The sequence below is a fragment of the Abramis brama genome (assembly GCF_963993115.1).
Source record: "Abramis brama genome assembly, chromosome: 16".
In the NCBI taxonomy this organism is placed as follows: domain Eukaryota; kingdom Metazoa; phylum Chordata; class Actinopteri; order Cypriniformes; family Leuciscidae; genus Abramis; species Abramis brama.
This window is the reverse complement of record NC_139978.1, coordinates 35,148,787-35,163,683: the sequence shown is the minus strand read 5'-3', so window position 1 is coordinate 35,163,683 and position 14,897 is coordinate 35,148,787. Positions and strand designations below refer to the sequence as shown.

Here is a 14,897-nt window from a genome sequence, read left to right as displayed (position 1 = left end):
TTTATTGAAGTTTTTATGCTGTCTTTACAAGTCTTAACAAGGTGAAATTGCTCAAGAATAATTATTATGCCGCGTGACGTTTGCCCAGTGGGCCAAATTCAAGTCTGAAAATGAAGATGTTGTGCTAATCAGATGGCAAATTCATGAATTCTACATTTGAACATGTATGGTTACTAAAGAATTACCAGGCAACATCTGGATTGCCCCATTAACATTCACACACACAACTGAATGAAACTTAATGAATGTAAACTTTCATGTAAATAGCTTTAAAATGTAAAATAAATGAAGCCTGGATGAATGGATGGATGAATAAAATGTTTTCTTTTTAATAAAAGATCAGATAAAATAAGAAAAATAACTTTATCGTTGAATCGGGATCACCAGGCTCCACCCTCGTAATCGTGATAATAGTGAAATAAAATGACTATTAATATTGTGAAATAATATGTTGGGACATTTATGCAGGCATTAAGCAGAAGTCAGGTGGATAGCGTGAACAATTCCCATTACTTTAGATTTGTAACATTACAGATAAGATTTTAATAGTAAAATGTAAGTTAAGTCATATCATTGCTTAATTTGACGTCAGAGATGGGTCTAATAGTTGTTTTCAGTTGTTTTTTCTTCATTTCAGAAAAAGCTCCAGAACGTAGGAAGATACCTGGTTGTTTCCTCAGGCTCTGGAAGGCTACTAAGGGTGTTTTCAGCAGCTCTTCCAGTAGTGCTGTGAATGTTGTGGAGCCTTTTATTCCTCCAGCAGATCCTGTTCTTGAACCATCATCACCTGCTCCAGTTCACTCCGGCGTCAAGACAAATAATGGTAAATCATTATTTCTCCATCATTATTTTAAAATTATCTTGTTTTCCACTCAAAATAAGGCTTGTTTTTACAGCATATTAAAATTATTTCCCCCATTATAATAGCGCTGACATCTTATTTATAAATTATAGAAACGTCTGTCTGTCTGTCTGTCTGTCTGTGTATGTGTCTGTTATTCGCATATCTCTCGAACCGTTAGTCCGATGGATTTCAAACTTGACAGGTGTCTCGCTACGGGCACGAGTAAGTGCAGTGCCAAGTTTGACATTGTTTGGATGAGAAATGCAAAAGATATCGTTAAAAATACCAGTAAAAGAAGCACTTAGAAGGTTGTGGTTTAAAAATAAACATTCTGATAAGCTACACTGTTTACTTCTGAATATTATATTTTATTCACGGCCATCATTTAACCTATTCACAAACTGTTTGCTCAAGCGTAGCATTTTTTCGGAGTTCACTGTGTTTCACTGTGTAGCCTGCTCCCTGAAATCTGTAAGCCACCTACGCCGTTTACTTCTGTATATTATATCTATCTATAAATTACGGGAACTTCTTTCTGTGTGTGTGTGTGTGTGTGTTATTCGCATATCTCTCGAACTGTTATTCCTATGGATTTCAAACTTGACAGGTGTCTTGCTACGGGCACGAGTAAGTGCAGTGCCAAGTTTGACATTGTTTGGATTAGAAATGCAAAAAATATCGGTAAATATATATATCGGTAAAAGAAGCACACACTGGCTTTTGCCGCTCTAGCCACTCTGACTTTTGACTCTCACAGAGAGGGTCGAAGAAAGCAGTGGAGCTTAAGTAGCTCGGAGTTCACTGTGTATCCTGCTCCCTGAATCGTGTAGTTTAATTTTCCACATTTATTGTATGTCATTATGTCAGTATCAGTATTTGCTTTCTACCATGCACAAATAAAAATGTCACTGAACTTTTGCTGTGCAATTGTAACAATGAGCACTCAAACACACCAAACCAACAATTACTAAAAACACACCCAAAAACTTTTGCACGGGCATTTTGCACTAGTTTTGATTAATTTGAGTAAAAATGTGTTTTCTTTACCAAGAAAGTGGCAAGATGAAATCCACTATTTTCTGTTTCAAACTTTCACATAGCATCTTTAGGTTATAATAACATAAAAAAATTCAAATCCAGATTTTGATTGTCACAGATTTATTATAAAAACCCAAAAATGCAATAAATTCATGAGACTTTTTTTTTCAAAATGTAATTAATCCATTGAATCAATATAAAAGTTATTTTTTATCATATTGAAATCAGCCATCGCTAAGAAAAATCTCCTGAACTTTTTTGACTGCGATCAGCTCACAAAAACTGATTTGACGTCAGAGATGTGTCTTTATAGTTGTTTTCATTTGTTTTTTCTTCATTTCAGAAAAAGCTCCAGAACGTAGGAAGATACCTGGTTGTTTCCTCAGGCTCTGGAAGGCTACGAAGGGTGTTTTCAGCAGCTCTTCCAGTAGTGCTGTGAATGTTGTGGAGCCTTTTATTCCTCCAGCAGATCCTGTTCTTGAATCATCATCACCTGCTCCAGTTCACTCCGGCGTCAAGCCAAATAATGGTAAATCATTATTTCTCCATCATTATTTCAACTACATGTCAACTTATTCTAACCCTACCAGTCTACTAATACTCTCATTAGAGTTAGTAGACATGTTGGTGCAATGTTACTTATAGACTTATAGAATGTCTTAAAGGGACCAAAATAAAGTGAAACCAAATTAACAATTTGATGTGACCACTGACATTGATAATTAATATTATAAAAAAATAAATAAAACAAAAACAGTTTTTGATGTCTGAAATGTTCCATCCTCAGGCTACCCCAGATCCTGGAGAACTGCTTCCACAGATTCTTCTCCGGGCATCACGTCATCCTCAGCTTGGTCCCTCCCTCAGGTCCATGTCGAGAGGAGATGTAGAGAGTCGTTGAGTCTGTGCAGCCGAGGATCGGATGGCCCAAACCAACAGGGTTTGTCCAGGTCCGACAGCCTCGAAGTGTTTCTGTGTCCTCCGCTGCCTGGTCAAGTTCCTTTCGAGCCAAAAGAGAGATCAACTGGCCGAACTGCTCAGGGTGCCGTGGAATGCCAGTATTAAATATACAGCACCTAGCTGTGTCAGAGTTCAGAGAGAGGACCCAAAAGCGAAAGCAGGTAATAATGTCTTTTAATAGAAATTAGGCAATCGGCCGCTTAGGCTGGCAAACAGAAAGTCTCTCATAAATAATCAACAAAAGTAGATGTAGACCCAAGGCAGGGTAAAACAGGTCATAGATGAGAACAGCGGTGGCAAGCAGCAGCGGCCGTAGACAGGTGTACTCACGGAACCGATAACAGCATTCAGGTGCAGGTGAGCTGGGCAAAGCACAGATTTAGCATAAACACTTAAGGCAGTGGAGGTAGACGAGATGGTCGTGTAGACCAGACAGGACAAGACAAGGCTTGGTGGTAGAGAGATCAGACACATATGTAATCAATGTTAATAATCTGGCAGAGAACAAAGGAAAGAAGAGAACTAGAAGTAGAGAAGCTAATCAGAGAGAAAGAGGGGACAGGTGTGGAATGGATGAGTGTGATGACAACAGGTAATGAGGAACAGCTGAGTCAAAGTGAGTGTCCCGGGCAGGAATCCAACTTCTCTCCTCAGGACCGTATCCCTCCCAATCGACCAGAAACTGATGACCACGACCTCGAGGGCGAACGTCCAATAATCTGCGGAGAGTATACACAGGAGAACCCTCGACGCGGATAGGAGGAGCGGCAGGACGAAGAGGAGCGCATACTACTGGCTTAAGACAAGAGACATGGAAGACAGGATGGATGCGCTGCAAATTAGAAGGCAACTTGAGTTTTACAGAGACAGGGTTCAGTACCTTAATAACCCGGAAGGGCCCGATGAATTTAGGGGCCAATTTGCGTGAGACGGACTGGAGTGGGAGGTTAAGAGTGGAAAGCCACACTCTTTGACCACAGACATATCGAGGGCTCTTAATACGGCGGCGATTAGCGGCTCGGCGAATGCGGGAACAGGACTTGCAAAGAGCTGATCTTACCCTTCTCCAAGTGCGTTTACAGCGTTGGATGAATGACTCTACAGAGCGTTGGACTCTGAGTTCTAAGAGGTGAAGAGTGGAGGCTGGTAACCTAAACAACACTGAAAAGGAGAAAGACCGGTGGCGGAGGAAGGAGCCGAATTGTGGGCGTATTCAGCCCAGGGAAGCTGTTCGGCCCAGGATGTGGGATTGCAGAAGGCTAGACTGCGAAGGATGCAGCCAATAATTTGGTTTGCTCGCTCGGCTTGGCCGTTAGTCTGTGGGTGAAAGCCAGAGGAAAGGCTAGCGGACGCACCGACGAGACGACAGAACTCTTTCCAAAATTGCGAAACGAATTGGGGTCCACGGTCAGAGACAATGTCAGAGGGGAGACTGTGTATTCGAAAAACATGCTCGACGACGATTTGATGGAGAAAGTCCTGTTATAAAATCAAGGGCAATGTGGGACCACGGCCGAGAAGGGACGGGTAGAGGTCTGAGGAGACCAGCAGGCGGTGAATTATTAAGCTTGGTCTGGGCGCAGACGGTACAAGACGCAATGAAGTGGCGAATCTCCCTGGTGGGCCACCAGAACCTCTGACGGATAGAGGCTACTGTAGAGTCCTGCACGGGTTTGGGTACCAACTGTGTCGGATACGGGTGCGGGTCGGACACGGGGGAAACACAGGTCTAAACACGGGTTTAAAACATGCAAACGTAAAATATAAATATGCATATTTTTAGGTACCCATCTACAAAAATATGCCTGTATTTCAAGTTGATAAAATAATTTAAAATCCACATCAGTTTATTTGTGCCCACGTGCCACGCCCTCCCAGGAATCTATAACGTTACCTAGGCTACATTCACTTTTAAAAATTCATCATAACCACGCGCGCGCGATCTGCTTGCAGTCGTCGAGATGGATGCTGAGGAGTTGAAAAGAATAGCTAAGATAGTTAAGATAATAGCTATAAAGTTGTCGACAATACGTCATCAAAAATCAAGTCCAGTGTGTGGGAGAAATTTGGAGTTATCTGAAGAAAATATTGTGAAAGGCTTATTTGCTGCATGCATTTTCATGTTGGATAGCCGTAAATGTGGAACTTCATCGCAGAGGAAGCACGCAGATAACTGTTACTGTGGTAACAAACAAAGCAGTTCTATCGAACAGTATGTTTCAAATTTAACACTAAGTATGTGTGGTGTGCAGGGCGTGTTTGAACCCAATATTGTCAAATGTAGGCTAGACAAAATTGCGTGGCAAATAGTGTTGTAGCCGCGTCTGTTCGATTGGTAAAATGTTATAGGGCTACTCAGTTTTGTGGAAACGTTTGCCATGTTCTTCATGTAACTTACTGCCCTTTTGACAGCTTCTGCTGAAGTTGTCCTTGTGTTAATTGTCGTGTAGCTTCTGTATGACCTGGCAATAAACATTTTTGTAAGTTTGTCTATAATGTGATAGTCTAAACTGATTTTATTTCGGGTGCGGGTCGGGTATCGGTTCTATTTTAAGCGGGTTGGGTCGGGTGCGGATTTTAATTAGTGCTGCTGTCGGGAAACGGGTCGGATGCGGTTTTAAGCACTGCGGGTACGGGCGGGTGCGGATTTACAAAATCGGACCCGTGCAGGACTCTGGGCTATGGTACCCCTAACACCGGGATGGGCGAATAATTTAGACGAATGCCCCCACTGAAGGACGGCCAGACGAGCAGAGGAAGGAACAAACAAAAGTCCCTTAGGACAACCACGAGGCACGATACAATGAGAGAGGGTCCGTTTGACAAGACGCTCGATTCCCCAGACCACTGTGCCAACCACACGGCCCTGAGGGAGGATCTCCTCCTGGGTTGGCACAATCTCTGGGGAAGCGAACTGATGCGAGAAGGCGTCGGGCTTGACATTATAGAGCCCGGACGGTAGGAAATTGTGAAATCAAATTGAGCGAAGAAAAGTGCCCAACGTGCCTGGCGAGCGTTAAGCCTCTTTACTGAACGAATATACTCTAAATTTCGGTGGTCCGTCCAGACAATGAACGGAACGGACGCTCTCTCCAACCAATGACGCCACTCACCCAAAGCAAGGCGGACGGCCAGCAGTTCTCGATTACCGACACCATTATTTCGTTCAGTGGGTGTGAGGCGATGCGAAAAATATATACGCACAGGGGTGAATCTTCCCGTCGGAGGAGGAACGCTGGGAAAGGATTGCCCACCTCCGATGCATCGACCTCGACGATAAACTGCTTGGAGACATCTGGAGTAGAGAAAATAAGGGCAGGCATAAAGAAAGACTATGAGATCAAAAGCGGCTTGATAGACGTGAATGCAGTGAGTGGGGCAGCAATTTGACTAAAGTTATGAATGAAGCGTTGATAAAAGGAGAGTACCTCGTCTTTAATGTCAGCATTCAAATCCTCCAGGAAACGAGCGACCAGAGCGGGTTCGTTCCATTCACAGGAGGAACAATTCTCCAAAAGACGTTGAAGAACGCGCCAAACGTGCTTAACATGCACCTGGAGAGAGGGGGAGAAAATCAAAATATCATCGAGATACACGAAAACAAAAATGTTTAGCATGTCTCTTAAAACGTCATTGACTAAAGCCTGAAAGACAGCTGGGGCGTTGACCAAACCGAAAGGTAAAACACGATATTCAAAGTGCCCTAATGGCGTGTTAAACGCCGTCTTCCACACCATCAAGGGCTCCTGAGTCGATCAACGCTTGAAAGGAGACAGCAGCACCCGGCCAGCGGAGGTTGACCGAAAAAGTAGTGCAAGTGCGTGAAGGAGGGGCTAGGACAGATGCGCTCACCAGTAACCCTCTCTCTACTGGTGAGCGTTGGTTTTTACTTGACAGGATGAGACGAAGTGATTTGCCGCTCCGCAGTACAAACAAAGGCGATTAGTGATACGCCGTTGACGCTACGCGGTGGTGATGCGAATTCCCCCCAGCTGTATTGGTTCAGAGTCAGAGCTAGCAGAGGGAGAGGAAGTGGAAGCAGGAGCGGAGAGGAGTGACTTCTCCAGACTGCGAGCTCGACGTTGTGTAAGTCAAAACGCTTCTCCACGCGGATAGCCAGGTCGATCAGAGGATCTAGGCGAGATGGAGTCTCGGAGAGTACCTCGGCTTTAATGTCAGCATTCAAATCCTCCAGGAAACGAGCGACCAGAGCGGGTTCGTTCCATTCACAGGAGGAACGATTCTCCAAAAGACGTTGAAGAACGCGCCAAACGTGCTTAACATGCACCTGGAGAGAGGGGGAGAAAATCAAAATATCATCAAGATACACGAAAACAAAAATGTTTAGCATGTCTCTTAAAACGTCATTGACTAAAGCCTGAAAGACAGCTGGGGGCGTTGACCAAACCGAAAGGTAAAACACGATATTCAAAGTGCCCTAATGGCGTGTTAAACGCCTTCTTCCACACCATCAAGGGCATAAACAGAAGTGGCCTCCTTTAGATAGATGAGAGGGATGCCCTGATCGAGAGCCCAGGATACATCAACGAAACTTGCCTCAGCTCCTGAGTCGATCAACGCTTGACAGGAGACAGCAGCACCCGGCCAGCGGAGGTTGACTGAAAAAGTAGTGTGAGTGCGTGAAGGAGGGGCTAGGACAGATGTGCTCACCAGTAACCCTCTCTCTACTGGTGAGCGTTGGCTTTACTTGACTTGATGAGACGAAGTGATCTGCCGCTCCGCAGTACAAACAAAGGCGATTAGTGATACGCCGTTGACGCTCCGCGGTGGTGATGCGAATTCCCCCCAGCTGTATTGGTTCAGAGTCAGAACTAGCAGAGGGAGAGGAAGTGGAAGCAGGAGCGGAGCGGAGAGGAGTGACTTCTCCAGACTGCGAGCTCGACGTTGTGTAAGTCAAAAAGCTTCTCCACGCGGATAGCCAGGTCAATCAGAGGATCTAGGCGAGATGGAGTCTCAGAGAGTACCTCGTCTTTAATGTCAGCATTCAAATCCTCCAGGAAACGAGCGACCAGAGCGGGTTCGTTCCATTCACAGGAGGAGGTCAGTGTGCAAAATTCAATAGAGAAATCAGCGGCAGACCTCTTCCCTTGGCGGAGAGTAGATAGAAGGTGCGAAGCTTTAGGTCCGTGGTCGGAATGGTCAAACACTCGAATCATTTCCTCCTTGAAGAGAGTGTAATGATCTGGGCTGCGTTTCCCAAAAGCATCGTAAGCCTAAGTAGATCGTAAAAACGATCGTACGACTGGTCTTAATATTACGGTCTGTTTCCCAAAAGCATTGTAACTTAAGTAGCACTTAAAAATCATCGTAGATCTACGAGTGCTCTGGAGTAATCGTAAATCCCCAAGTGCATCATAAGAAGACAGAGTTATGAGGTCACCTGCAGGACAACCGGCAGATTACACCTTTAACTTTATTCAAATGCAATGTGATTATAATATAAGTTTTGATTGTACTTTAATGTACACTTTATTAGGCCTACTCTTTTTTGTTGTTGTTGTTGTTGTTTTTTTGTTAAATTAATGTATAAATTAAATATTTGAAAAGGTCAGAAAAAAAGCAAAAAAAATGTAATCTAATAATTTTAATCAAAGTTAAATGAATGAAAAAAAAAAAAGATGTAATATGCTTCAAAGACTGGGAAAAATAGGGATGAAAAAAATAAAAATAATAATCTGTCAATGACTTGCACCTGTTTTATTAAATGTTTTCCTCTGCAGAGCCCTTTTCCTTTTACCAAAGGCTGGCAAAGTCCTGCCACTTCTTCCTGACCTCCTTCCCTGATCTTTTAATGCCCCTAGTTGCAGTCAGTTTTCTAGCAAAATCCTCCCAGATTTTTGTTTTGTTTTGTTTTCTTTATATTTAAATCACTTCCCTTAAACCTGCTGAAAATAATATGTTTGTATAGCTCCACCTCCTCTAAAATTACCTTAATCTCCTCTTTTTAAAAAAAAAGGTATTTTCTTTTTTTTTGGTTCAGCCATTTTGCTGGTGTCTCCACTCGTAGCTTTGTGCTTTTATAGATTATTGGCCTCGTGGAAAATGCACATCAGGTGAAAACAGGTTAAACATTTAAAATTGCAAACGTGCGCTGCAATTACAAGCCATTCTACAAGGTGACATTTCAGCACTTGACAAAGGGACAGCGACTCTTAAGTAGCACTTAAAGCACAGCTGCGAACGATCGTGCTAAGTGCATTTTTGTGAAACGGACGTGAAATGAACACGAACGTTCGTAAAGTCGCTCGCAGAAAATCCTCGTAAGTGCTAAGATCCATCGTTATCGGGAAACTCAGCCCAAGACAGTCAGCTTCAGCGTTCCACACGTCAGTTCCCCATTCCCGTGCTCGTCCCGTCAGAAGGGAGACCACGTAAGCGATTCGGGAGCGATCCTTGGAATACGTCGAGGGCTGTAGCGAAAACACAACCTCACATTGAGTAAGGAAAGAACAGCACTCGGTGGGCTCACCAGCATAGCGGGGAGTATTGTTGACTCTGGGTTCATGAGCGTCGAGAGTTCTTGGTGATGGTGGATCAGCACGGAGATGACGAAGTTGCATGGAAAGATCGGTCACCTGGGCGGCTAAAGTCTCAACGGCGTGACGGGCGGCGGACAACTCCTCCTCGTGTCTGCCCAGAATAGCCCCCTGCATCTCGAAGGCAGTCTGAAAAGGGTTCTCCTTCGCTGGGTCCATGATGGCCAGATTATTCTGTCAGAGTTGAGAGAGAGGACCCAAAAGCGAAAGCAGGTAATAATGTCTTTTAATAGAAATTAGGCAATCGGCCGCTTAGGCTGGCAAACAGAAAGTCTCTCATAAATAATCAACAAAAGTAGATGTAGACCCAAGGCAGGGTAAAACAGGTCCGTAGATGAGAACAGCGGTGGCAAGCAGCAGCGGCCGTAGACAGGTGTACTCACGGAACCGATAACAGCATTCAGCGGCAGGTGAGCTGGGCAGAGCACAGATGCCAAGTCAAGACTGGGTGTCCTGGGAGATTAGAGCTGTTCACTACTGGTATGTTGGGGATATCTCTAATTTATGTATTCTTAGGAATGATTATAGTGATTTAATTCATCTTTTTTATTTAAACAGATAACTATGTGGAAGGAAGGAGGAAGATTTGAGAGGCTGAGGTTCAATCTGACCTTCAGTCAGAAGCAGAGGAGCCAGGCCGAAAAAAAGCAAAGCGTAAAATGTAGGTGTAATATTTTTTGTAATATTTGTTTTCTGTTGTCTCATAATAAATTGGTTTTCACATTATATGATTTGCTCAGTGCACTGAAGTGACACAAATTACTTTATTTAAAAAAAATATATTTTAAAGGCCAAGCACTCGACTGTTGAGCTCGTTTGTGATCATGGACTCTGAAGAAGATGAAGAATTACAGCAGGGTAGCACAGGCCTTCGTACTGCTCCACCAGTCCACCAGTTTGACCGACCCACACATACAAAGAGTATATCCTTTACAGATATGCTGACCAGTCACCATGCCATCTGGCCAACTGAGGATTTCACATGTGAACGTGAGTGTATACAGCACATGGTTCTATAGGAAATTATGGGTATATGTCAGACATATACTTTTTTTTTTAAATAAAAAAATCAATCTGCATATTCTTTTTTTTTAAAAAAACCTCTCCAGCTCCACAAGAGCCTATACGATCCTGGTTCCCAGAAATACCTCTCTGTGGAAACAGCTCAGCAGTCAACTGAACTAATTGCCAGTAAGTTGGTGTAGGCCAAAATTATGTCATATAAATTAATAAACGGTTTTCTATTTACCCCTTGCATTATTTTCCTTAAGGTCCAAAGAGCCCAAAACAGCCTAAACAGACTCCAGAAGGATCCCAAAGGACTCCTCAGACTCCTGAAGTTGTCTGTAAGTATGTTTTCTTTTATCAGCAGAATGTACTTGAGCATAAAAAAGGCTACTTCAGTATTAAAAGAAATATAACACAGAATTTAGAAATAGTAAGACATAAACATGGTTTCTGGAATGTAACATTTATTGTACACTGATGAGCCAGAACATTATGAGCAGTCACAGGTGAAGTGAATATCTTTGATCATCTTCTAACAGGCCCATATATTAAAGGGATACTCCACTTTTTTGGAAATAAGCTCATTTTACAACTCCCCCAGAGTTAAACTGTTGAGTTTTACCATTTTTGAATCCATTCAGCCGAACTCCGGGTCTGGCGGTACCACTTTTAGCATAGCTTAGCATAGATCATTGAATCGGACAGGACCATTAGCATCTCTCTCTAAAAAATGACCAAAGAGTTTCGATATTTTTCCTATTTAAAACTTGACTCTTCTGTAGTTACATCGTGTACGGAAGGAGACGGAAAATGTAAAGTTGCGATTTTCTAGGCTGATATGGCTAGGAACTATACTCTCATTACGCAGGAACTTTTCATTTTTCGTCGGTCTTAGTACATGATGTAACTACAGAAGAGTCAAGTTTTAAATAGGAAAAATATTAGTGGTAAATTAGTAAATTAGTAGTGATATTGGTAGTATCACTGCTAATTTATTGTTCATTTGCTATAATGGCGAATATATCGGATGTGTGTCTAACGTTACCTTTGAGTGCAGGTGAGGACACGTTCGAGCTGCATTCGGTGCAGTTAGAGCTGGAGTCCGTGGAGAAGCAGATCCGCGACCTACTAGAGAGGCAAGCCGAGCTGCGAGATCGGCGATCAGCACTTGAAACATCACGCGCTGATGCTCACAAGTCAGTGGTTAGTAACTTTTTGACTCCGACCTCGTCTACTCCGTGTGTTTCTCTGCACAGGACCCGAGCACCCAGGACGCGATCATCCCTGGTTTCACATCAGGCTCCAGCAGACAGAGGTTCGGAAGAAGGACTACAGGAGCCTGATCGAGACGGTACGCAGCACATCGCCTGAAACAACGATCATCGTGTCTGGACCGCTTCCCACGTACCGACTAGGACATGAAAGGTTCAGTAGATTATTTGCTCTAAATTAATGGCTAATGTCATGGTGTAATGAACAGAGACTGCTCTTTGTAAATAATTGGAATCTGTTCTGGGAGCGATCTAGGCTCTTCCGTGCTGATGGCCTTCACCCCAGCAGAATCGGAGTGGCTCTTCTGTCGGACAACATCTCCCAAGACGTTACACACCATATGACTAGTAAGTCAAAGTCCAAATCACAGTCTTTGCTGTCCCAACTTAATTGATATAAGTACCAATGTAGAACATTATATAGAAACTGTGTCTATTCCTCGTTTAGTGAGGTCAAACATTAAATCTACTGTAAAATCTAGGAAAAATCTAATTGTGATTAAACCAGAAAATCTTAATATTAGTGAACAAAAACAATTTCTAAAGCTAGGTCTTCTAAACGTTAGATCGCTCACACCTAAGGTGGTTATTGTAAATGAAATGGTCACAGATAATAGTTTCGATGTACTTTGCCTTACTGAAACCTGGCTTAAACCAAATGATTATTTCGGTCTTAATGAGTCTACTCCACCAGAATACTGTTATAAGCATGAGCCCCGTCTGATTGGTCGTGGCGTAGGTGTTGCAACAATCTATAGAGATATTCTTAATGTTACTCAGAAAACAGGTCACAGGTTTAATTCGTTTGAAGTACTTGTGCTAAATATTACGCTCTTAGATGTAAGAAAGAAATCCCTATTATCTCTAGCCTTGGCTACTGTATATAGACCTCCAGGTCTTACTTCTAGCTTCTGACCAAGGCTGTATCTCAATACTAGTTTTACTCGATCTTAGCGCTGCGTTCGACACTATAGATCACAAAATACTCTTAAATCGACTACAAAACTACACTGGTGTTCATGGACAGGCATTAAGCTGGTTTAGATCGTACTTATCAGACCGCTACCATTTTGTCTATTTAAATGGGGAAAAATAGAAGATAACGTCAGTAAACTATGGAGTGCCGCAAGGATCTGTGATAGGCCCTCTGCTATTCTCAATATATATGCTGCCACTTGGTAATATTATAAGAAAACATGGAATTAATTTCCACTGTTATGCTGATGACACTCAATTATATATTTCATCAAGACCAGATGAAAAAACTCAATTATCTAAATTGACAGAGTGTGTTAAAGATATAAAATACTGCATGACGTGTCATTTTCTGCTATTAAATTCAGATAAAACGGAGGTATTGCTTATTGGCCCAAAAAACTGCCCACAAAACCTCTTACAATACAACTTTAATTTAGAAGGATGTCCTGTTACTTTATCCACTACAGTAAAAGACCTGTGCCTGGTTGCATAAAGCACCTTAAGTGTAATTTTCCCTTAAGTTCGCCCTTATGTTTCCCTTAAACCTAAGGGTGTTGCAGAAAAAAACCCTTAAGTGTTACTTAAGGGGTTCTTTAAGTGAAATGTCATAAACACTTAGAATTTCCCTTAAATGCTGTTTTTTTTCACTTAAGTAATCCCTTAAAAAGCATTAAGTGTTGCATAAAACCCCTTAATGGTCATTTTCCTAAGTATAACTTAAGATATACTGATATTTGTATATTGGAAATCGTAACCTTAAGAGGCAAGGCAAGGCAAGGCAAGGCAAGGCAAGGCAAGTTTATTTATATAGCACATTTCATACACAATGGCAATTCAAAGTGCTTTACATAGAAGAAATTAAAATAATAAAAAGAAATAAGAATAATTAAAACAGTTTAGAAAAATAAAAAATAAAATACAGTACAGTACAGATAGTCGGACGAGCAGTGGCACAGTGCTCATTCATTAAATGCATAGCTAAACAGATGTGTTTTGAGTCTGGATTTGAATGTGACTACAGTAGGAGCACATCTGATCTCCTCTGGAAGCTGGTTCCAGCTGCGGCTGGCATAATAGCTGAAAGCGGACTCGCCATGCTTAGAGTGAACCCTTGGTATTTCTAGCTGATATGATCCTAGTGATCTGAGTGATCTATTGGGTTTATATTTAGTGAGCATATCTGCAATGTATTGAGGTCCTAGGCCATTGAATGATTTATATACCAGTAATAATACTTTAAAATCAATCCTAAATTTAACTGGGAGCCAGTGTAAAAACCTGAGGACTGGTGTGATATGTTCATATTTTCTGGTTCTGCTCAGAATCCTGGCGGCAGCGTTCTGTATGAGCTGCAACTGTCTTATGGTCTTTTTGGGAAGGCCAGTGAGGAGTCCATTACAATAATCCACCCTGCTGGTGATGAAAGCATGCACAAGTTTCTCTAAGTCTTGTCTGGAAACAAAGAATCTAATTCTTGCAATATTTTTCAGATGATAGTATGCTGATTTAGTTATTGCTTTGACATGACTACTGAAACTAAGGTCTGACTCTAGTGTCACACCAAGATTCCTGACTATGCGTTCACCTTGAGAACTTCATCTTTGTTTCCAAACGCAATGACTTCAGTTTTGTCTTTGTTTAACTGAAGAAAGTTTTGACACATCCAACTGTTGACTTCGTCAATGCATTGGCACAGGGAGTCAATGGGGCTGTAATCGTTAGGCGATAGGGCTAAGTAGAGCTGTGTGTCATCTGCATAGCTGTGGTAAGCAATTTGGTTCTTTCTCATTATTTGGCTCATTGGGAGCATATACAGGTTGAACAGGAGTGGCGCAAGAACTGAGCCTTGAGGGACTCCGCATATCATGGATGTCCACTCAGACTTATGGTCTCCTATACTCACATAATAACCTCTCCCATCTAAGTATGACCTGAACCATTTTAGGACTATCCCAGAAAGCCCCACCCAGTTTAAGAGTAACGCAGTAACTTAAGAGTAACGCAGACAAAAATAAGACGAAATGGCTGAATTTATGGAACCAGCTGAAGATCATTATGTGCCAAGAAGAATTTTTAGGGATAGGGAGAACCCTTTGGACCATCTTAGCGATGAAAAATTGTTGCAAGAATACCGATTTGATCGACGCGCAATATTTGACACCGCTAACAAACTAGACGGCGACCTTGACCATGTCACACATCGCAACCACTCTTTACCTGTGGTGTTATAACTGCTTATAG

At 42.3% G+C, this 14,897-nt stretch overlaps 1 protein-coding gene across 1 annotated transcript; it reads left to right on the top strand.

The window, feature by feature from the left end:
* Window positions 1-9,956: 9,956 nt before the first annotated feature.
* Window positions 9,957-12,020, top strand: LOC311098447 (uncharacterized protein). Its single transcript, XM_084138646.1, has 5 exons — window positions 9,957-10,060; window positions 10,190-10,389; window positions 10,509-10,590; window positions 10,671-10,745; window positions 11,465-12,020. Exons 2-5 carry the CDS (start codon window positions 10,354-10,356, stop codon window positions 11,776-11,778), a joined length of 507 nt encoding a protein of 168 aa, XP_083994772.1. The 5' UTR covers window positions 9,957-10,060; window positions 10,190-10,353; the 3' UTR covers window positions 11,779-12,020.
* The last annotated feature ends 2,877 nt before the right edge of the window (window positions 12,021-14,897 follow it).